Source organism: Carcharodon carcharias, chromosome 28 (genome assembly GCF_017639515.1).
Source record: "Carcharodon carcharias isolate sCarCar2 chromosome 28, sCarCar2.pri, whole genome shotgun sequence".
Classification (NCBI taxonomy): domain Eukaryota; kingdom Metazoa; phylum Chordata; class Chondrichthyes; order Lamniformes; family Lamnidae; genus Carcharodon; species Carcharodon carcharias.
Genome location: NC_054494.1, coordinates 32,064,598 through 32,088,975, shown reverse-complemented (window position 1 = coordinate 32,088,975; position 24,378 = coordinate 32,064,598). Strand labels below are relative to the sequence as shown.

At 40.2% G+C, this 24,378-nt stretch overlaps 1 protein-coding gene across 9 annotated transcripts in view; it reads right to left on the bottom strand.

The window, feature by feature from the left end:
* Window positions 1-24,378, bottom strand: part of usp54a (ubiquitin specific peptidase 54a) — a 143,231-nt gene that overhangs the window by 74,888 nt on the left and 43,965 nt on the right. For 8 of the 9 annotated variants that reach the window (XM_041176211.1, XM_041176212.1, XM_041176203.1 and 5 more), the window contains exons 2-3: window positions 22,378-23,364; window positions 12,844-12,936 (exon numbers count right to left, since the gene is read on the bottom strand). In XM_041176211.1, coding sequence (XP_041032145.1) covers window positions 12,844-12,936; window positions 22,378-22,521 — 237 coding nt within the window. In that variant the 5' untranslated portion in view covers window positions 22,522-23,364. Of the gene's footprint in view, window positions 1-12,843; window positions 12,937-22,377; window positions 23,365-23,586; window positions 23,670-24,378 lie in introns of those variants that run through there. The other variant, XM_041176205.1, reaches the window with a different exon arrangement.

The window sequence follows — 24,378 nt, the reverse complement described above, 5'->3', positions numbered from 1 at the left end:
GTCTGCATGCCAGCAACTGGATTGAAATAATGGTCTGGTGTGCCAAACCACTTTGGATACGTTTTCAAACAAGATGAAAAAGTGTTAAGTTTGTTTTGTCTTGAATTTCCACATTCTGGTTCAGCAGTCAACAGAACAAGGTTTGGTAACATTTCCAAATAAATAGTCAATTTTTTTAGGAAATCAAGTCCTGTATAGTTATGAAACAACAGTTTTGCCACTATTGCTTCTGCTTTAAATATGTTGCCATCAGACTAATATCCATATTTTGCCAACATTTACATTGGTAGCACTATCTAAACCAGGCATGAATTGCTGAAAAAGTAGACTTGATAATGAGAACTTATAAATGGAAATAATCTAAAGATGGGTCTTGAAGATTTCAAGTGATGGCACTGTATTTCCTTTGGCAGCTTGTTCCATTGTGGGAATGTCTTTGGGAAGAAAGATCGAGATACTCTGACTTAGAAACAAATGGTCTTTGTAGCTTGTGTGGATGGCTGGTTTGTGTTCCGTCACTGCCAGAGGGCACCAGGTATTTGTTTCCGTCAATTCCCACCTTTCCGGTCCATATTTTATAGAACATGGTCAGTCTATTTGTGCCCCTCCTTTGCTGTAGTGATTCCCATTCCAAATCTTGGATCAGGGATGTGACACTGGTGCATTTCCCATACTGATTCGTGCAGAATCATGCTGCACAACTTTGGATCACTTCAATCTTATTTATATATCTCACCAAATAAAGAACCCACACACAACTTGCATACTCCAGGAATAAAAACAGGAAGTTCTGGAAAAACTCAGCAGGTGCAACAGCATTAGAGATAGAAACAGAATTAACGTTTTGAGTCCAATATGACTCTTCAGATGCTGTCAGACCTATGGAGTTTTTCCAGCACTTTCTGTTTTTATTTCAGATCTACAGCAAGTGCAGTATTTTGCTTTTATATTGCATACTACAGGATTGGACAAACAAATGTTTGTTAAGCTATAACTCTGATATTTTTGCTGCAACACCAAAGATTCCTCCTCATATATCCAAGAACCCCATTTGCTTTGGATGTAATCGGTTGAATGTTTTTAAGATGAACTCCCAGGTATGGTTGTGTATCTACCTGTTGGAGAATTTGATAACAGAACCTAAAGCTGTCAGTGGATCCTTTTTGTTGGTGATGCACATGGTGTAGCATTTTTTGTATTTAATGCCATCTCCCATTGGTCCTGCTATTTTTGCAATTCCAGAGCATCATCTTGCAGTGAACTGATACGATCTTGAGCTTTCCCTGATACGTAAACCACGCAGTCATCTGCAAATAACTTCCTGGTAGCACAAACTTGGCAATAGCTAAGGAAAAAGTTGGCTATATTACCTCCCCACCTTCATGTCACTAGAATGCATCAGTTCATCAATGTTTGTCTATAACCGATTAAAGCTCCTCTAACTTAATGGCAGCTTAAAGTGGAGTTTTTATACATTCAGGTTAGCTTAGTCAAATACATTGCATAAAAAGCATTTCATAGCTTTAGCACAAGCTTGAGATGCATTTTGAAATTTCTTCAAATACAAAAACAACACACGTATCGCTGTTCACAACAAACTCAGTGAAAGGATTAAATGGCACACAGTGCAATGCGCCCAATTAATTCTCTGAGTACATGTAACGGGCACAAACTTAAACTGGGTTTGAATTTTTGAAAAACATTTCCTACTGGATCATGCATTTTTAGAATGGCAGGAATGATCAACTCACGTAAAGAACAAATTTCCATTAAGACTGTAACACTGTGCAACCAACTACATCAGCGGTATTGATGGCAGATCCTAACTCTGTAATGACAGTCTCATTTAATTGTTGACTGGGCTCTACAGAATCAACATAAAAATTTCATGAGCATGTTTCATGATTTAGATGTCTCCAAAGACTTCTTCACTAACATAGTGGCACTACTCAGGTTGCTGTCGTCCAACAAACAATCCTCTCCACTGAGGGTCGAATTCAGTTTTCGTTGGTTTGATGTGGTGCAACGCCTTTTTCAGATGTGCAGAGTCTCCAACAGCAGTATGAAGTCACACTCCCTCATTACCCTGACTCTCACCAACATACACTGGTTTTCTTACTCCAATGTTCCCATATCAAAACGCTATCCTCGTCAAAAGATTTCTCCTGGGATCTCCACCTCAACCTCTGCAATGCCCTTGAGCCTTAAGTTGCTGTACATGTTCTCCCTCCTTTTAAAGTTCTAACATCCTTTGTACCTTCCCTCTCTTTATTACTTATTTATCCATATCTCCTCAAAACCTACCTCTTAAATCTTGCCTTGGTTCATTCCCTGCTAATCCTTCCATCAGTATCCAGTAATTTTTGCCTCAGAATTTCATTGTACCAAGGTCAGTGTTTTTCTCACTTTGTTTAATCTGCCAGGTCAGCAGTGATAGTAAATACAGGAGAAGATAAACTGGAGAGGAAATGTTGCATATTGGTCTCAGAGATTTAACTGGTGAGCAAAAAAAGCTGAATTTGCAAAACAAGTGGCCATCAACTATGGCAGTCTACTACCATTTGTCACAAAATGCAGAGAAAACAATGGAAATATGGATTTAAAACAGTAAATGTCAGAAGCACGAGTCAATTAATACCCATCATGAAAAACATTCTGATAAACTACATAACCAAAATGTCAGAGTTTATAGATACCGATTGACCTGATGTTAATTTCCGAAATTTTTGATGAAAGTTCTGATAACTTCTTAAAAACATGCATGAAAATCATTTTAAAAACCAAGAGCATGTTTTTAAAGAAAGTGGAGACTAATTAGCATCCAAGAGATATTTGGTTTAATTGAGTTGATATCTCAATGACAGCTCTGTAACTACATCTAAGAACCTAAATTGGTACTGAGTTGTATGATAATCTAGTTTAAATTATCTACGTAACATCACTAACTCAAATGCCAGCCATTAAGATTTTGGGAACTAGGTCCATGAATGCCAGATCACACATTTACAGGTGCTTTTATAATGGATTTAATGAGGTCAGTTCTGAACACAATGGTTTTACAACAGATGGTCAACAATGTAATACACTTGTGGATTCGCTAACAACAGTCAATGGGAAGCCCAGTGCAAAATTACTCTTACCCGAACACAACCATGTCTAATGTTACAACTGAATTTGAAATTGGAAGAAATTCAATCAAAGCAGTCATAAGGGAACTAGACTGCTATCTGAAAAGGAAAAAATGTGCAGGATTAAGGGAAACAGGCATGAGAAGGGCACTAATGGAGAGAGTCGGTGCCGACACAATGGGGCAGATGGCCTCCTTCTGTGCAGTAACAAATCTGTAATTCTGTGAACTGGACTCTCAGATTGACACCAGCTAAATTAAACAATATAAAATGCAGTTAAAGGGTATAACATTGCACTAAAATAAAGACAGAAAATGCTAGAAAAACTCAGCAGGTCTGACAGATCTGTGGAGAGAGAAGCAGTGTTAAAATTTCAAGTCCATATGACTTCTTCAGAGTGTAACCCTAACCCAGCTCTGAGGAAGAGTCATATGGACTCAAAACATTAATTCTGTTTCTCTCTCCAAAGGTGCCATCAGACCTGCTGAATTTTTCAAGCATTTTCTGTTTTTATTTCAGATTTTCAGCATCCACAGTATTTTGCTTTTATAACATTACACTGCCTCACTAGAATTCACCAATATGGACACTGCATCTAGTTGACCATCTATTAATCTGCAGGAATTTACAGGATAAACCTGGATAATTTCCCACTTTTTCAGGTAGATACGAATGTTGCAGCTGTACCAAACAGCTCGGCTGGGGATGTGTCTAAATTTTGAGCACAAGCCTTCAGCACTACAGTTGGGATTTTGTCGGGGGCCCATTGCATTTGTTGCATCCACTGAGCTCGCCTTTTCCTTGTTATCACATGGAGTGAATCGAATTGGTTGGAGACACTTCTGTGATGCGGGGGACCTTAGGAGGAGGCCAAGATGGATCCTGAAATCTGCATTTGTGGCTGAAGATGGTTGCAAATGCTTCAGCCTTGTCTTCTGCACTCACCTAGCTGGTGTCTACCATCTGTTATGATCCCAGCTGTTGTTGCTACTTGACATGCCAGATCTCAGGGTGGAACCCAGCTTGATAGATCCTAACTTTTATTTTTTGTTTAGATATGTGGAGTGTGGCTACTGAACAGAGTCACAGGAGTCAGCTGATGAACTTTTAACAAAAGAATAAAACATTTATTAAACAGGAAAAGATGAACTATATTACATTATTCCTTTACCCACAACTATACCTTTATAGATATATACAGATTTGTAAGAATAACACAAGTTACAAAAGCTATCTTATACGAGAACATTCACAGTAAGTACACAGTCCATGTAAACAAATAAGCAACCTGTGGTCAGACACACCACACTCTGAAACCAAGCAACAGATGCCATGGATTTCTCATCAACATCCCCCAGACACTTGTCACACTGTGAGCTTACTAGCCTCAATGAACTCAGTCGTTTATATGAGGGTTTCCAACCTCCACTCCCAAAGAACTCGCTCTGGAATCTTCTCCCGAACAATGCTTTCTCCCAGATGCCTTCCACAAGGGTCCATCTCCAGGGTTTCGAACTCTCCTTCCGATGTTCCTCTCCCCTAGATCACCACATGCATTCAAGCTTTCTTCCATGCACTCACTCACTCTGCCAACAGAACACCACTGCTTCACATGCCCATAGAGAAGAGTTACAGACCTTCGGCTGCCCCTTTGGATCTTCTGGCTTCTCCCAAGCTTTTATTGCTTTAAATCTGCACCCTGCAGCTTTTCTCCTTTTAAGCTTGGATCCTCTGTTCCTCACTCTTAACTTCACACAACTGGACCTTCTCTAGGTACCTGTCTTTATACTTTGACTTAGCTGTCCTCTTGGGGCACCAGGGTTTCACTCACCGGTTTAGGGGACTTTCTTCTTCTGTTCTTTGCAGAAACCAGCTTGCTCTGCAGTTCCCTCCCCTATCCTGCTTCTGCTGGCCACTGCTTCCAACTTTACTTTGGGACTTGCTATCTGTCCTGCTCTTATGCTGCTTCTGCTGGCAACAGCTTTTAACCTTGAGTACACACTGACCAACTGCCCTCAAACTGAACTGGACTACTTTTCTGTCTCTGTGGGGCCTCCCGTTGCTAGTCAACAGCACAGTTTTTCTCTACCTTGTTTGTTTTACCTCCCCTTCAAGAGTCACAAAATCTCATTACAATGCAGTGAAACTAAAACTCAAATTCTCCTTTTCTTAACACACAAATACAGAAATATAAGTCAAACCTCATTCCTAATACACCCAAATACACACATAACTTACTTAAACTATTTCCTAACACATCACTGAGATGAAGATGCTCATGGAACTTCCTCCTGTTAATTGTTAAATTGTCCAAAACCAGTAACAACGATATGGGGCAGAACTACAGAGTTTTGATTTGATTTGTTATTGTGGGATTGCTTAGCTCTGTCTATAACATACTGCTTCTGCTGCTTAGCATCAATGTAGTTGCATGTTGTAGCTTCACCAGGTTGGTATCTCATTTTTAGATATGCTGCTCCTGCACTCCTCATTGGTTGCCAGACTTGATGGGAGAGTGAGTGATTTGCTGAGTAGATTGTGCTGAAATACAATTCTGCTGCTGCTCATGGCTCACAGGGTCTCATGGATGCCCAGTTTTGAGCTGCTGGACATGTTCTGAATCCATCCCATTTCACACACTGGTACTGTATCACAATACAATGGAGGGTTTCCACATTGTGAAGATGGAATTTTGTCTCCACAGGACTGTATAGTGATCATTCCTACCAATACTCTTATGGACAGATGCATCTGTGACAGATAGACTGAGAAGGTGAGGTCAAGTAGGTTATTCCCTCACACTGGTTATTCTCACCAACTGTTGCAGTTCCAGTCTGGCAGATGTGTCCTATAGGACTCAGCCAGCTTGAGCAATAGTAATGCTAGCAAGTCACTTGGTGATAGACACTGAAGTTCCCTACCCAGAATGCATTCTATGCCTTGCTGTTCTCGGTGCTTCTTCTAAGCGGTGTCTCTAAATGGGACAGTGGTAAGTCAGCAGGAGATTTCCTTGCCCATGTTTGACCCATTGCCAAGAGACATCATCAAGTCTGGAATCAATGCTGAGGACTCTCAGGGCCACTCCCTCCCACTTTGCTGCCACCTTTGATCATACCTAGGGATGTGATAGAGGAATCTGGGACGCTGGTTTAGGGACATGATTCTGTGGGTAAGGCTTTGTCAGGCTGTTATGTGACTTGTCTCTGGGACAGCACTCCCAATTTTGGCACAATACACCCAGGTTTTAGTGAAGAGCACGTTATAGGGTTGACTGGGCTGTGTGTGCCTTTGTCCCATCTAAATCTATAGCCTAGATCAATGCCAGGTGGTCCATTTGATTTTACTCTTACTACAGTATTTTGTAACAATTTTGTACAACTGAACAGCTTGCTAAGTCAGTTCAGAGGGCAACAACCTTATTGTGGGCCTGAAGTCACACATTGGCCAGACCAGATAAGGACAGCAAATTCCTTCCCCTAAAAGATATTAGTGAGCCAGATGGATCCCTTAGAGAGTGAGACTGGGGAAATAATAACACAAAACAGGGAAATAGCAGAGACACTGAGCAAATGTTTGAATCAATCCTTATGATAGAAGATACTAAAAGCATCAAGTATAGTAGAAAATCCAGGAACAAAAGGGAGGGGGGGAAAGTACTAAGAAAGCTAATGGGACCAAAGATTGAAAAGTCCTCTGGACCTGATGGCCTGCAACCTAGGGGTTTTAAAAGTAGTAGCTGCACAGATAGTAGATGCATTGGTTGTAATCTTCCAATATTTCCTACATTCTGAAAAAGCCCCAGTGGACTGGAAAACTGCAAATGTAAAGTAATAATTTAAGAAAGGAGGGAGACTGAAAGCAGGAAACTACTGGCCAGTTAGCCTAACATCTGTCATTGGGAAAATGCTGGAATCCATTATTAAGGAAGCAGCAGCAGGCCATTGAGAAAATCATAATACAATCAGGCAGAGTCAACATGCTTTTGTGAAAAGGAAACCATGTTTGACAAATTCATTAGTTTTTTAAGTCTGTAATAAGCAGGGTGGATAAAGGAGAACCAGTAGATGTAGTATATTTGGATTTCTAAAAGGCATTCAACAAGGTGCCACATAAAAGCTACTGCAGAAGATAAGAACTCATGATGTTGGGGTGACATTTTAGCATGGGCAGAGGATTGGCTAACTAACAGGAAACATGGAGTCAGGATAATAGGTTCATTCTCAGGTTGGCAAACTATAACAACTAGTGGGGTGCCACAGGTTTCAGCGCTGGCATCTCAACTATTTACGATGTATATTAACGACGTGGGTGAAGGGATAGAATGTACTGTTGCCAAATTTGCTGATAGTACAGATAGATAGGAAAACAAGTTGTGAGGACACAAAGAGTCTGCAAAAGGATACAGATAGGTTAAGTGAGTGGGCAAAAATTTGACAGATGGAATAAGATGTGGAGAAATGTGAGGTTGTCCATTTTGGTAGTAAGAAAAGCAAAGGATTATTTATATGGAGAGAGACTAGTGAATGCTGTGGTACAGAGGGATTTGGGTGTCCCTGTACATGAATCACAAAAAGTTAGCATGCAAGTACAGCAAGTGATTAAGAAGGCAAATGGAATTTGGGCCTTCACTGCAAGTGGGATAGAGTATGAAAATAGTGAAGTCTTGCTACAACCAGTGTTGGTGAGGCCACACCTAGAGTCCTGTGTAAATTTTGGTCTCTTTACTGAAAGAGAAATATACTTGCACTGGAGGCAATTCAAAGAATGTTCACTAGGTTGATTCCTGGGATGAAAGGGTTGGATTCTGAGGTAATGTTGAGCAGTTGGGTCTATGCTCATTGGAATTTAGAAGAATGAATGGTGATTTTAGTCAAGCCTAAGATTCTGAGGAGCCTTGACAGGGTGGATGCTGAGAGGATGTTTCCCCTTGTGGGGGAATCTAGAACTCGGGACACAGTTTAAAAAATAAAGGGTCTCACTTTTAAGGCAGAGATGAGGAGGAATTTCTTCTCTCAGAGGGTCTTTCATCTTTCAAGTTCTCTACCCCAAAGAAGAGTGGAGGCTGGGGTCGTTGATTCTACTCAAGGCTGAGTTAGATAGGTTTTTGATCTCCAAGGGAGCCAAAGATTTTTGGGGGGGCAGGCTGGAAAGTGGAGTTGAGGTCACTATCAGATTAGCCATGATCTTGTTGAATGGTGGAGTGGCTCAAGAGGCCGAATGGTAAACTCCTAGTCCCATTTCTTATGGTCTTATGGGTTTTTATAACAATCCAGCAGTTTCACAGCCATCAATATTGAGACTAGTTTTTTATTCTAGATGTTTTTAATTAACTGAATTAAAATTTCCCAGCTGCAGTGATGGGGTTCAAACTCATGTCTTTAGATCTTTAATCTTGTCCTTTGGATTGTTAGTGCAGTAAAGTAACCACTCTGCTACCAAAGCATTTAGTGAATGCAAAACAAGCATCCTGAATGTTTGTTTTTGTCAATTGTCTCTTTTTTGGAAACGCCTCAATGCTTTGTTTGTTGGAATATTTGGAAACATATAGGAAGAGACATGCACGATCTGCATGGCTTCACATCAAAGTCAGGGCATATTCAAATTTCTTAAATTCACTTACAGGCAATCTAATGCAAATGCCACGCCCATTACAAGGTTAACTCACAAAAAGAAGCAATGAATTGCCTTAGACTGCACATTATCATACACTCAACATTTATCAAATACACTGAACTAATACACAGAACAATAAGCTTTGACCAAAGAGTCAATTTCAATATTAACATTTGCTCAGCCGAAGTTATGTTGCCTATTTTACCCTGCTCTTCCAATGGCACCAACTCTTTCAGGATTATAGTTCGAAGAATAGAGAGGCTCTCCATTACATCGCCCACATGGCTATTCTTCAATTCCGAATACATTGTTTGTGGGATCTTTCTGCATTGACAGGTGACTACACCTGGCCATCTTAAATAGCGATTAAATCTCATTAGTACTCGATTTGCTGTGAAGTACTAAGGAACAGTCTGAGGATAAGAAAAGGGCAGTACAGGTGCAAGTTCTTATTTGCTCCGCTTGATCTCAACATTCCTGGTATAGAGGCATGAATTAAAACAACTCAAATAGCCTGAGTTTCCATTCATGAATGTTTTACATTGATTCCTGCTTCAAAGTTGTTGATGTCAGATGAGGACAGAATCAGGTTCAATTGTGGTTCCTTCTATACTTGAATATAAATGCTCATTGCCATCATTGGCAAGGGCCTGACTCAGGCAAGAGTGCTGCCACTGAGCCAAGCAGCACATTTATCCTCTAATTGGGGAAGGCCTGTGCTCAAATCTGGCCATAGATAAATGATTAAGATTAGAGGTTCTTGAATTTGGTCTCCTGACAGAATCAATGTACTCAGGATTACTAATCTCAGATGATCAACAGCAAAATAAATTTATTTAATCACTTAAAGGGCTGACATAACTGCAGTGCGCACAAATTTGGAAAAAAAAAGCATTCGTTTCTGTTGCCATATATAAACAGATTATAAAAACCATCAATAAATAACTGGTGATCTAGGATTAACTGGAGCACAACACCGCACGAATCAATAACAACTGAGGTCACCATACCTCAGTGCGGCTTATTCATGTCAGTCACCTTTCAAATTCGAAATTAAGACCTGGGATCCTACTCGCTATATAACACAATTTGTACTACAAATCATTAATGAGACACCATTTATAACAGACAAGTGCTTGAGTCATTCCTGCAGACAATTCTAATGGCAGCAATATGGAAAAATACGATGAGGGGCATCTAAAACATTAATCATTAAAGGCAAGCCATTTATAATGCAGAAAAAAAAGACTTCATTATTCTTGCAGATACACTCTGAATTCTCGTGCGGCATAGGCAGTAACTATTTTTTGGTAGTTAAAAAAAGTGACTCTCTGAAGTATTACTTTCATCTCTTCCCACTCCCTCCCCCATCCCTCCCCCATCCCCCTGGCTATTAGATAATGTTTTACTTCACACAGGGTATTAAGTAAAGATTCTGACTGAAGAAATTCACCCTAACCACCCATGAAAATATATTTTCACTCAACTAAGTCATCAAGCAGGTCATCATTGGGACAAAGGAAAAGCCCTTGGAGCTGTTTCCTACATCTAGTTGGATCATGACACTTCTGCACCTCAACCTCATTTCCCGTCTTTGATCCATAGTCCTTGATACCTATATCTAACAAAATCTATGGATGTCTGCTTCGAACATTTTAATTGAACAAGAATTCACAGCTTTTTGGGGGAGACAGAATTCCACATTTCCCCTACCTTTGATGTAAAAAAGCATTTCTTGATTTCACTTCTCAATGGCCTAACATTAATCTTAAGATTGTGCCCCCTTGTTGTTCTGAGCTTGCTGTCCACACCAGAAGAAATATGATCTCTACATCTATTCCACCAAATCCTTTCATCAACCTCAATTACAATGTCCCTCAATCATTTAATCTCAAGGGAATGAAAGCCACATTTACGCAACCTGTGCTCACAATTTACCTTTTAAGCTCTAGTATCATTCTAGTAAACCTTCACTGTACCTCCTTCAGGGCCAATGTATCCTTCCTGAGCCATGGTGCCCAAAACTGAACACAATACTCCAGTTGAGGCCTGAAAAAATCTCTGCAGAACTGAAGAATAACTTTCTCCTTTTGGTGGTCCCACCCTCGGAGATAAACACTAACCCTCCCTTTGCCTTTATGTCCCTGTACACTGCCTTTTAGTGATTTGTGTTCATGGACACCTAATGTTCTCTGATCTTCCACAGTTTGTCTCTTGTTATTCTGAAAATATTCAAATGTGTCTTTGTTGGATCCAAATATGCTGAGTGATGAAAAAGAACAAGGATAATACACGTGCATGACAAAATTTTCTATTGTTGAAAATTACAGAAATGATTGCTGCACTTTGAGCTATACCCTATTAACTCAAGCTACTAATAGATTGCATCAGGTACAGAAAAAAGTCTCGAGGCACTTCAAAAGAAGAGATGTAGGGTCTAAATGTAGAAGTTACAAAGGAACCCGAGAGATCGGTTGAAGAAATGGAATTTGGGATTTTTAAAAGAGAGAGAGAAATAAAGGCACAAAGTGGTTTAGAGAGAAAATTCAAGTGATTGTAGGAACTACAAGTGTGCAATACCTGCTTTGTGTATGTTAACTTTCCTTCTCGCATCTGTATCTGTAAGTCACTAACTCTCTGCAATAACCTTAAATAAAATCTGCAGTATTTACATGTAACTGCGCAGTCCTTTAATGACTTCTCTGGCCTTCATTGCATTACTGATGTGTAATTACTTCAGGATATTATGATCTTAAGCTTTGACCGGATGCAATAAAATTCAACAGGCAAATTCATACCAATCGCCAATGCTACTTAATTACTTTTTTGAGATTCAAGAATTAATCCCCTGATGGGCAGTGAGGCTTGACTGGTCTCATGGAGTGCTTATCTCAAGTTTCTCCAAGTTTAAAGTTTATTGAAGCATTACTTTGATGCCTGACTAGTTTATTATTCCAGGTCTCAGTCACTTTGTCCATGTGTATAGCTGGTTCATTACCCAAGAATTTCTTTTCAAACAGAATTTCTCCAAGGTTGTGGGTTTAGTGTTCTGATCTTCAATGCACTCTGTAGGTGGTTTTAGTTAAGAGAATCCAAGATCTTGGAAAATTGTCAACAGTAGTTTACTGAAATACAAGTAATATCACTGGCAATGTTTTGCCCTTTAACTAAAATCTTTACCAACTGATGGAATGGCATGGTATGGTAAATCTAAATTTTTTTTGCACAAGCTCAATGTGCAAGCAACCAGGGTGGACATGTGTGGACCTGACAACAATTCTATTAAACTAGTTAGCAAAGCAAAACAAATCAGCATTTATAGTGACTGCACTTTATTTGCAACAAGTTTTTTTTTAAGTTATGGAACCGTTTCATGATTTTAAGAGTAATTTGTTATGCATGGAAATAATGTTGGAAATAAGTTGCAGAAGACTTTGCTGAAGATAGTAATGCTCATGTCAATTATGGGCATAGATAATGAAACTGACAGCAAACACGTAGTGGTTAAGGCAGCAGTCCAGTTCTCCTTCCCATATTCTGAAAACTACATAAGTATTTTAAAGACCTTTTTAGATTTGAAAAATAAATTCCTTGGTTGAATGAAAGAGATTTCAATTTTAAGGTTTAAATATATTTCAGCAACCTCAAAAATATGGGACAAAGACGCAATGATTGTTCGTTTCAGAGTTCCACCCTGAATATTTACAGATTAACTCAAACAGATTTACTCTGAAGAGTTATGGTTACCATTAAATTATACTCAATACCATCAACTTCAAGGCAATATAAACTGAAATATAACATTAAGTTACAAAACGTTATTTTATTCTACATTATCTTACTGTACAAACTCTTGAGCAATTGTAGAGTGATAACCAACTACTGCAAAATCTTGTATGCAAGTTTACCCTCAATTATTCTAAAGTCTATAGAAACCTGTTCAGCAATATGGTTGTTAGATGTTACCAAGATGGCATCATTAAAATTCTAAGAATTCTACACCATCTTCTTCAAGTCAAATAGTAAGAATTCAGAGTTTTAAATTAAGATTACAAAACAAAGTTTAGGTTACAATAAAGAGAACATAATAAAATGCTCCTACCTTGAGAGCACAGAAGATGCAGGAATCCCCCATACACTTGTGAGTGATCAACTGTCTGAAACTCCTTCGAAAAATATCAAGGTGCCAAAGGACCTTTGGAGAAAGGTTTATGGAAACAAGTTACTTAAAGTCTTCCATGATTTAATCAATAATGAAATTTTCACTATTTAACTTTACAGAAAATATAAACTGCTCAGTACCTGTAATTAAAAAGAAAAGCTAAGTATGAGAAAGGAGTTCATTTTTAAACGAAATATATTTCCTGAACTACGACCCCAGGATTTCTCGCTGTATACCAACAGTTTAAATAGAAACTAAATGAGAAAGGAACATTTTCTTATCCCTACCTGGGAACAGGATCTAATCTACAAATTTAGTCTCACTGAAGAATTGAGTGCCTCAAGGTTGCTAAATTTACTGATGATACAGATAGGTAGGAAAATAAGTTATGAAGACAAAAGGAGTCTGCAAAGGGATTTGGATAAGTTAAATGAGTGGGCAAAAATATGGCAGATAGAATAAAATAGGGAAAATGTGAACACAGGAACAGGAGTTGTCCATTCAGTCCATTGAGCCTGCTCTGCCATTCAGTTAGATCATGGCTGGTCGTCTATCTCAATGCCACTTTCCCGCACGAACCCTATATTCCTTGATTTCACTGGTCTCCAGAAATCTATGATTTCTGTCTTGAACATGCTCAATGATCAAGCTTCCACAGCTCTCCGGGGTAGAGAATTCCAACAATTCACCACCCCTGAAGTAGAGAATTCTTCCCCAAAGCAGTCTTAAATGGCCTGCCCCTTCTCCTGAGACTGTCCCCCCTGGTTCTAGAGTCACCAGCCACCCTGTCAGGCCCTGTAAGAATTTTGTAAGTTTCAATGAGATTACCTCTCATTCTTCAAAACTCGACTGAATACAGGCCCAGTTTCCTCAATTTCTCTTCATAAAACAATCCCACCATCCCAGGGATTAGTCTGGTGAACCTCCATTGCACTCCCTCCATGGCAAATATATCCTTCCTTAGATAAGGAGACCAAAACCGTACACAATACTCCAGGTGCGGCCTCACCCAGACTCTATACAATTTCAGCAAAACATCTTTACTCCTGTACTCAAATCCCCTTGTAATGAAGGTCAGCATTCCATTTGCTTTCCTAACTGAATGTTGCAGCGGTTCAAGAAGGCAATTCACCACCACCTTCTCAAGGGCAAACAGGGATGGCCAATAAATGCTGGCATAGCCAGCAACACACACATCCCATGAATGAATAAAAAAGAATGCATGTTAGCTTTTAGTGACTCATAAACAAGGACTTGACAACTGAATTAAAAAAAAACATATTATCTAAATGGAGAGAGATTGCAGAATTCTGAGGTACAGAGAGGTCTAGGTGTCTGGGTACATGAATCACAAGTCAGTATGCAGATACAGCAACTGACTAGGAAGGCAAAAGGAATGCTGTTGTTCACTGCAAGGGGATACACAAGTCAGGATATTTTGCTACAATTTTAAAGGGTATTGGTGAGACCACATCTAAAGTACTGCGTACAGTTTTGGTCTCCTTAGTTAAGACATGATTGCATTAGAAGCAGTTAAGAGAAGGTTCAGTCAACTGATTCCTGGAAGGAGGGTGTCATCCTTTAAGGAAATGCTGGACAGAGTGGGCATGTATCCATTGAAACGTACAAGATCCTGAGAGGACTTGACAGGGTAGATGCTGAAAGGATGTTTCACATTGTGGGACAGGCTAGAACTACGGGACAGAGTTCAAAATAAGGGGTCTTCCATTTAAGACAGAGATAAGGGGAACTCTTTTCTCTCAGAGGGTCATGAGTCTGTGGAATTCTCTTCCCCAGAGAGTGGTGAAGACTGAATTAGATTGATTCTTGATTAACAAGAGAGTCAAAGGGTATAGGGGATAGGGAGGAAAGTGGAGTTGAGGCCACAATGAGATCAGCCGTGATCTTACTGACTGGCGGAGCAGGTTCAAAGGGCCAGATGGCCTACTCCTGCTCCTAGTTCGTATGCTTGTACGTATGTTCATAACTCTCGTCTAGTTAGGAAAAAAAGGAAAGTTAGACTGTTCACAGACTAGCTGTTCCTACATTAACTGCCAAGGGGGCAGTTAATTTTCATTAACCTTAAAGTTCTTGCATTCAAGCTAAGAAAAACAGGAAACATCAGGAACAGGTAAAGGTTATTAGGTCCAGCAAGCTCATCCCTAATTTCCAATCACCTCCTTAAACACTTGTCTAAAACAAAGAGATAAAAACAAAAAACTGCGGATGCTGGAAATCCAAAACAAAAACAGAATTACCTGGAAAAACTCAGCAGGTCTGGCAGCAGTTCTGTGGAAGGGTCATGAGGACTCGAAACGTCAACTCTTTTCTTCTCCACCAATGCTGCCAGACCTGCTGAGTTTTTCCAGGTAATTCTGTTTTTACTTGTCTAAAACAGTTTGACATAAAATGTCATTTTTGCTCTTAAATTTTACAACATGCCACTGAGTTTTAGAATCTTGTCAGTTACAAATAGAAAATCTGATTTGCTTACCAATACCCTTTAGTGAAATCCACAAATGTTTGAATCTACCTTGTGTAAAACATGTTACAATAGCAGCAACGCTGACATGAGTGAATCAGTTGTTAAACATCCAGTACATTTAAATGAAAGCGGGGAAAAGGAGAAAATGAGGGAGAGAAAAGGTTCCTCTCACATTTGATATTTATTTCAGTTTGGCTGCTCTGTTCAGCGCATAAATGGATTTCCGAAAAAAGAGACATGCTATTGAAGCTTTTCGTTGTGCACTCATCAGATGCAAGAATACCAAATTTCAAAGGGAACAAAAATTTATACTGCATGAGAAAAAGATTGCTGATTGGTTGGAAAGTGGACTTTATTTGGTCAATGCATTGCCAAGGAGAATGCGCCAGGGTACAGTTATCTTTTGCTTAAACTCAAAAAAAGGCTAGTCGACTCTAGGGTGTGTCCCCTCCAGGGTGATAGGTAAGAGTAACATGCCCAGGTAACCATGGATGACCAGAGATATTCAGGTTACGATGAGAAGGAAAAGAGAGGCTTTTAGCAGGTACAAGGGAAGCAAATCAGCAGAGGCATTAGTGGAGTACAGAAAGTGCAGGGTGGAGCTTAAGAAAGCAATTGGGAGAGCAAAGAGGGGATATGAGAAAGCTTTGGCTTGTAAAAGTAGGGAAAATCACTAGATATTCTATAAGTATATCAATGGGAAGGGGATAACCAGAGTAAGAGTAGGGCCCATAAAGGACCAAGGGGGCAATCTATGGGTGGAGCCAGAGGATATCGCTAGAGCGTTGAATGAATACTTCACATCCATCTTCACCCAAGAGAACGAGGATCAAGGTTTCAAACCCGGGGAGAGAGACTGCGAGGTTCTTAAGCAAATTTATATAGGGAGTGACAAGGTATTGGAGGTGTTGGCAGGCTAAAAAGTAGACACATCTCCAGGTCCAGGTGATTTGTGTCCCAGACTGCTGAGGGAGGCAAGGGAGGAGATTGCAGGGGCTCTGACCCAAATTTCTAATTCCTCTCTGGCCATGGGGGATGTGCCAGAGGACTGGAGAACAGCTAATGTGGTTCTACTATTTAAGAAGGGTTGTAGAGATAAGCCAGGGAACTACAGGCCAGTGAGTCTCACATCAGTGGTAGGGAAACAATTGGAGAAAGTTCTGAAGGAGAGTTTCTATCTCCACAAGGTTTGATCAGGGATAGTCAGCATGGCTTTGTCAGAGGGAGGCCATGCCGAACAAATTTGATTGAATTGTTTTAAAGAGGTGACCAAGTGTGTCGATGAAGGTAGTGCAGTTGATGTAGTTTATATGGATTTCAGCGAAGCCTTTGACAAGGTCCCACATGGGAGACTTATAAAGAAGGCAAATGCACATGGGATATAGGGTAATTTGATGAGGTGGATTCAAAATTGGTTTAGTTGTAGGAGGCAGAGGGTGATGACAGAAGGATGCTTTAGTGACTGGAAGCCAGTGTCCAGTAGCGTACCACAGGGATCTGTGCTGGGTCCCCTATTATTCGTCATTTATATAAACAACATAGATGACTATATGGGAGGTAGGATTAGTAAGTTTGCAGATAACACAAAGATTGGCCGGGTGGCTAACAGTGAGGTTGAGTGGTTTGGGCTGCAGGACGATATAGACGGGATGGTCAAATGGGCAGACAAGTGGCAGATGGAATTTAACCCTGAAAAGTGTGAAGTGATACACTCTGAAAGGAGTAATTTGACAAGTAAGTATTTAATGAACAGCATGACACGAGGAAGTTCTGAGGAACAAAGGGACGTTGGCGTGTGTCCATAGATCTCTGAAGGCGGAGGAGCATGTTAGTGGGGTGGTGAAAAAGGCATATTGGACACTTGCCTTTATCAACCAAGGAATAGATTACAAAAGTAGGGAGATCATGTTGAAGTTGTTTAGAACCTTGGTGAGGCCACAGCTGGAGTACTCTGTGCAGTTCTGGTTGCCACATTATAGGAAGGATGTGATTGTACTGGAGGGGGTGCAGAGGAGATTCACCAAGATGTTGGCTGGGATGAAACACTTAAGTTATGAAGAGAGGTTGGATAGACTTGGGTTGTTTTCGTTGGAGCAGAGAAGACTAAGGAGCGACCTGATCGAAGTGTACAAGATTATGAGGGGCATGGACAGGATAGATAGGGAACAGCTGTTCCCCTTATTTGAAGGGTCAGTCACAAGGGGGCATAAGTTCAAGGTGAGGGGCAGGAGGTTTAGGGGGGGATGAGAGGAAAAACTTTTTTACCCAGAGGGTGGTGACGGTCTGGAATGCACTGCCTGGGAGGGTGGTGGGGGCAGGTTGTCTCACATCCTTTAAAAAGTACCTGGATGAGCACTTAGCACGTCATAACATTCAAGGCTATGGGCCAAGTGCTAGTAAATGGGATTAGGTAAGTAGGTCAGGTGTTTCTCACATGTCAGTGCAGACTCGATGGACCTAAGGGCCTCTTCTGCACTGTGATTTTGACTGATTGCTCAAGGTGTTGCCATGGGGAACGCACCAGGGAACAGATGTTCCCCAAATTTTTGTTGAACTGAAAAAGCCACAATGCCTGGACATGTTCTTTCTGTTTCCAAAGCACAGGGCCCAGCATATGAATATATGTAGGTTCCAACAAACATAAGTGAGACATATTGTGAGCCTGACTGAGAACCCTAAATTAGTTGTTAGTATAATTCTTAGCATACTCAGGATTGTTCAGCAAGTACTATCCATTCATGGAATCACATCTAATGTTCCACACATTTTCTGTGTTTTGCAAGCACAGGCTGATTGAGTACAGTCAGTACTCTGCCTGTTGCAAACAGCCGAAGGGACGTGCTGCTTGAAACAATCCAAGGCAGACTTGTACACTTGGAGTGTTGAATTTCATTACCAAAACAATTCAGTCAGATCACTAGAAATATTATACCTTGCACTTTAACAGAAGCAGTGAGAATGAAATCTTTGCATTTTTATAAATAAACAATGCTATCCTTTTAAAACACATTTTGAAAAATCTGTCTTTGCAATTAAAAATACAAGATAGCTTTTATGGGTTATTTTTATTGATTAATTTTAGAATAACGAGAAAGCAGAGTATTTCAGATGAGTATTTAAATGCCTTGACTCGAGCAGGTAAGATGCTGGGTATTCTGCCAGTGGCTCATCTCCAGATTCCCTAGAGTCTCTCCACAACATATCAGGAAGAGTCAGGAAACAACGGAATACCCTCCATTTGCCTGGATAGTTGCAACTGCAACCTCACTCAAAAAGCTCAACAGCATCCAGGTCAGAATAGTTTGCCTGATCAATATCTCAGCAGCTAGGTGAAACATCCACCACTGATGTATGGGCTGCCGGATGTACTATGTCCAGGATGCACTGCAGCAAGTTGCCAAGGCATCACTGCCTCCCAAATCAGCACCTGTCATTGTCCAGTAAGACCAGAACTGTGGATGCCCAGACACCATCTCATACAAGATCCTTTCCCAAGTCACATTGCATTATTTAAACATTAACCACTAATGTGCATTTACATTGTAACTTTAAAGCAATAGTGCCAAGGTGCGAAACAGAGAAAAAAGAGGCACCAATCAATGAAAACATGGCCATAAACAGTAAATCATAAGGAAAGCAAAGCACGGAAGGAAAGCATTTTTGCCAATATTGTCTGCACCATTGCTCACTTCACTTTAAAGCTCTTATCAACAAGACCCCACTTCCCCTTCACTATTTTTCTGCTTCAAGTGTTTATCAAACTCCCTCTTTAAAGCAATGACTGAACCAACTTCAACAACTACTTGAGGTATTGTATCCCAGAGTCTAATGAAAGAAATTTCACCAGACTTCAGTAAAAACATTAATCTTATGAACTCTTGCTAACAACTTACCATTCATAATTTAACACTTCAATTTTAAGTCCACTTAACCTTATTAGCTTTAGGAACTAAACCTTGTTTTCTCAAGTTGCTAATTGACCCAAAACTGAACTGCACGAGCCATATGAATACTATGACTGCAAGATCAGATCACAGGTTAGGAATCTGCAGTGAGTAACTCACTTCCTGACTTCCCAAAGCCTGTGCACCATCTACAAGGCACAAGACAGGAGTGTGATGGAATACTCCCCATCCACAAACATTCACTCCCTCCACCACCAACGCACAGTAGCAGCAATGTGCACCATCTACAAGGCACAAGACAGGAGTGTGATGGAATACTCCCCATCCACAAACATTCACTCTCTCCACCACCAACGCACAGTAGCAGCAATGTGTACCATCTACAAGATGCACTGCAGGAACTGACCAAGCCTCCTTAGACAGCACCTTCCAAACCCATGACCACTACCATCTAGAAGGACACAGGCAGCAGACACATGGGAACACCACCACCTGGAAGTTCCCCTCCAAGCCACTCACCATCCTGACTTGGAAATATATCACAGTTCCTTCACTGTTGCTGGGTCAAAATCCTGGAACTCTCTCCCTAACAGCACTGTGGGTGTACCTACACCACATGGACTGCAGTGGTTCAAGGAGGCAGCTCAACACCACCTTCTCAAGAGCAATTAGGGATGGGCAATAAATGCTGGCCTAGCTAGTGATGCTCACACCCCACGAACAAATTTTTAAAAATCATAATATCCTCTTGCCCTGCTATCAGCCTAGTGAATATAACTTGAACTTTTTGATGAGGTTTTTAAATAAGCAGCCTTTTGCTTCATCTACTCCATGTCCCCATAGTTCTTTTTGGTTGCTCTCTTTAACGAACAGCATTCATTGCCTCACTACCTTCTCTAGTTTCAAAAAGAACTCGCATATTTCTTCCAGTGTTATTGCCTGACATATGTACGCCAGAACTTTCTGCATACACTGCAGCAATACCACAATATAAATAACCCTGAAGAGATTGCAACATTCCCCTTATGCTTTAGCTAGATTATCTAGTTAATAGCTGAGCCATTGGCATCAGGAAGATGAGGGGCATGCCAGAGAACCATGGATCCCAAACAGAACACACAAAATGGTCCATTATTTCACCTTGCATGTTATGTTAGCAAAATGGCTGAAATGTAGCCTAGAAAAATAAAGAGCTTACTTTCAGCCTTTGTAGCTTTCAGAGTTAAAGAATTTGGCATTTCGAGTGCGCAGCTTGGAATCTTAGCTGTGCCAATGTTTCATCTGTGTACAAACACAGCTCTATGACACCTGCAGTTACTCAGAGGAGCTCTTATCCCAGACTATGAGCAAGCAGTAAACATGTTCCCCATAACAACTGAGGAGAAAACTGGAAGCTTGTCAATGGCACAAGAACATCATTGAAAGAATCCTGGGACAGTTTGTTTGCCCCCTATCAGCCTAGGATGTCTGAGGCTAAATTAATTTCAACTAGCAAGTAGGATTCACACCAACCTTAATCTTGAATAGGTTACTGTTGAAAATATAGTGATACAAATTCTGTTGGTATCTATAAATCTGCAGCAATGGTAAGTTTTTCTATCTTTTAGTATCTTTGCAAGGCATTTAGGCAAAACTTCAAGTTAAATATTAAACCTTCAATTAATCAAGCATTCATTGACGTAAATCAGAATTTATTAGAATAACAACACAGTGAGATAAAGAATACAATAGTGGGTTCATAGGAGCTGCCCTTGATTTTTTTGAAGTTACAGGCAGTTACGTGGGGGATGAAATAACTATTCTCTTAAAGTATCACAGAATTACATGGAATATACATCACAGGAAAAGGCCATTCGGCCTAACCATCCAGGTCAGTGTTCATGCGCCATTTGAACATCCTTCTTCATCTAACTCTCATCAGCACAGCTCTCTGTTCCCTTCTTCCTTAAAGGCCTATCTAGTTTCCCCGTAAATGCATCTTCAATATTCACCTCAAACACTCAGTATGGTGGCAAGTTCCACATTTCGCTTTGAGGAAAGATGTTTCTTCTAAATTGCCCATTTTATTTCTTGGTGACTATTTACATGGATGGTCTTTAGTTCTGTTCTTTCCCAAAAGTGGAAACACACACTGCTCTGTGTCTACTCTATCAAACGCTTTCACAATTTTGATGACCTGTGTTCGGTCATCCCTCAATTCCCTCTTTTCAAGAGAAAAGAACCCCAGCCTGTTCATCCTTTCATGATAGATATAACCTTGTGGTTCTGGTATCATCTTTATAAGTCTTTTTTGCATCCTTGAATGTCTCTACATCCTTTTCATAAGGTGGCAACCAGAACCTTGCACAGACCTCCAAGTGTGGTCTAACCAAGTTCCAAGTTTTTTTTATTTCTTCATTCAAGGGATGTGGGCATCACTGGCAAGGCCAGCAGTTATTGCCCATCCCTAGCTGTCCTTAGCTGGGTGGCTTGCTAGGCCACTTCAGGGGGTAGCTAAGAATCAACAATATTGCTGGGACTCTGGAGTCACATATAGGCCAGGGTAAGGGCAGCCAGATTTTGTCCCCTAAAGGATATTAATGAATCAAATGGCTTTTTAACAACAATCCAGTAGTTTCATGGTCATAATTACTGATACTAGTTTCTTACTTCAGATTTATTTATTAACGGAATTTAAATTACCCAGTTGCCATGGAGGGATGCGAACTCAGACCTCCATATCATTCATCAAAATTTAGCATAACTTCTCTAATTTTCATTTCTACCCCACCAAAAATAAGTCCAAGTGCTTGGTTTGCTTTTGTTAGGGCTTTATAGCTTTGTGTGCAGCTTTGTGATTTACGTATTTGTACTTCAAGATTCCACTGCTCCTCCACCCTATTGAGATTCTTGTTTTCTCAATATGCAAGTCCCTTATTTTTCTAAGCAAAATAAAATACCTCATACTTATCTATGTTGCAATTCTACATGCCTATTCTACAAGTTTATTAATGTATCCTTGTTAAAAATAAAGCCAGATAGCTAAACTTATAACTCTGGTGTATATATATATTCTGCAGTACCATGCATCAAAGAGTTACTCACCTGCAATGCACTGTTGAGAAAACAGCTATTCTGCCCAGGCTCATTCATCAGTCCCTTGCTTGCTGCAATAGAAGTTGTGCTGCGTGGCATAAACATACCCTGAAGGTTATTGTTCGGTGTGAAATAACCTTTCCTCCAGGACATCTTGGCCGAAGTTTGTTAAACTCTGGTTTTAAGTGTTTTATAGCAGAAAATCTCACATTAGTTCACAAACGACAAACTTAATGTTGTTCTGGCAGTCCCCCAAGTGGCCGTTAAAAATCACAGCAGGGAGCAGACGTTGAGTGGTCACTCCTCGAAATTCCATTACGAAACTACAGTTCACAACCGATATCCAAGCCAATGCTTCCTTTTGTTACAGCGAAGTTTTAAAACAGTGTCTCACACAACTTCAATCCATTTGGGAGTAATTTGTCACAACTCTCTGTGCAGCATTGTACGAGCAGTTGCTTAAGTCCTGAATCCAACCACAGTATTGTGGACTCACTGAATAGGAATTCAGCTTTCACAATACCAGAAGCGGAATTTCTTTGTTCGCACTCTTTAAGTAGATATTCCCATCACTTGGCAATAATTGAAAGCTAAAAGGGAGTCATAATTATAGAGAACTCAGTTTTCAGCAAGGGTTCTTCAAATATTGTAAAGCCAGTACCAACACGAAGATCTTTTAAAAACACAAACACGTCAGCTTCTGCCAAAGCACTTAGTCAAGTGTTGCGTCACGCATTCCTTATTTGTTCAGTGTTCTGCCAAACATTCTGGCTCGCCTTTGATTAAACTTCCTTGATAAGATGGCTATGAACTCATTGTTTTGAACCTGTAGCCACAAGCTCCACAGTGTATCTTAATCCTTTCTAGATCATTAATCAAGTATTTGAAGCTTTATATGGGCCATGTCAGCATACTCTGACCAGATTCTCTCTTATCCAGTGGAATCTGCTCATCTGCTAAACTGCTTGTATCAGCTGCTATTCATTTGACAAAAATCTGTAAACAGAAAGAAAAAAAAATTAGATTGTTCTTTATTTATGTTCATAGCTCAGTGCCTGTAAAATGTGAATTACTTCAACTTCAGCAGTGTGTACAGATCCTGCAATGCCTATAATAAATATACGATCACACTGCATACATCCATTAGCATTAAGCTCTAGTTTCCATGAAGTATATAACACCATCACAAAACATAAAAACCATTTAAATAATACTCACTGAATTTCTTAGAGACAACAGCAATTCATCTATCTATTGAAAGATAAAGCAGTATATTGCTCACACTTCCTTAAAGCATATCAGCCTCCACTGCAAACAATTGATGCTTTAAATACAGATGACTCAAACACCAGCCAACAGACAGCAAGTCACACCACAATGAGGTCATCAGTAATAATAAAAACAAAAAAACTGCGGATGCTGGAAATCCAAAACAAAAACAGAATTACCTGGAAAAACTCAGCAGGTCTGGCAGCATCGGCGGAGAAGAAAAGAGTTGACGTTTCGAGTCCTCATGACCCTTCGACAGTTCTGTCGAAGGGTCATGAGGACTCGAAACTTCAACTCTTTTCTTCTCCGCCGATGCTGCCAGACCTGCTGAGTTTTTCCAGGTAATTCTGTTTTTGTTTTTCATCAGTAATAATATTTGACTACACCAGTTATACTGTGAATATGAACATACGCCTGTGAAGCTTGCACAAAGCACTGAAGATACTTAGCAACACCAGATGAAATTTGCAGACGCAAGAGGACTCTACCTAAATACAAAGGCAAAAAAATTGTGAACTTAAGCATGTATGAGCACTGATGATACACAGAGTCAACTGCAAAGAACCAGAACCCAACAATAGGAGACTACTCAACAAGGATAGTTGTTAATCTCCATATTGCAGCAACTGCGGCATTTTCACCATGTATGTCAAATCAGCTTCCTTACACTCAACTTCTCCCAGCCTCCTGCCCTCAAGTTTCTGAACTAGTTAAAACAAGATGAAATAAACAGTGTTTTAA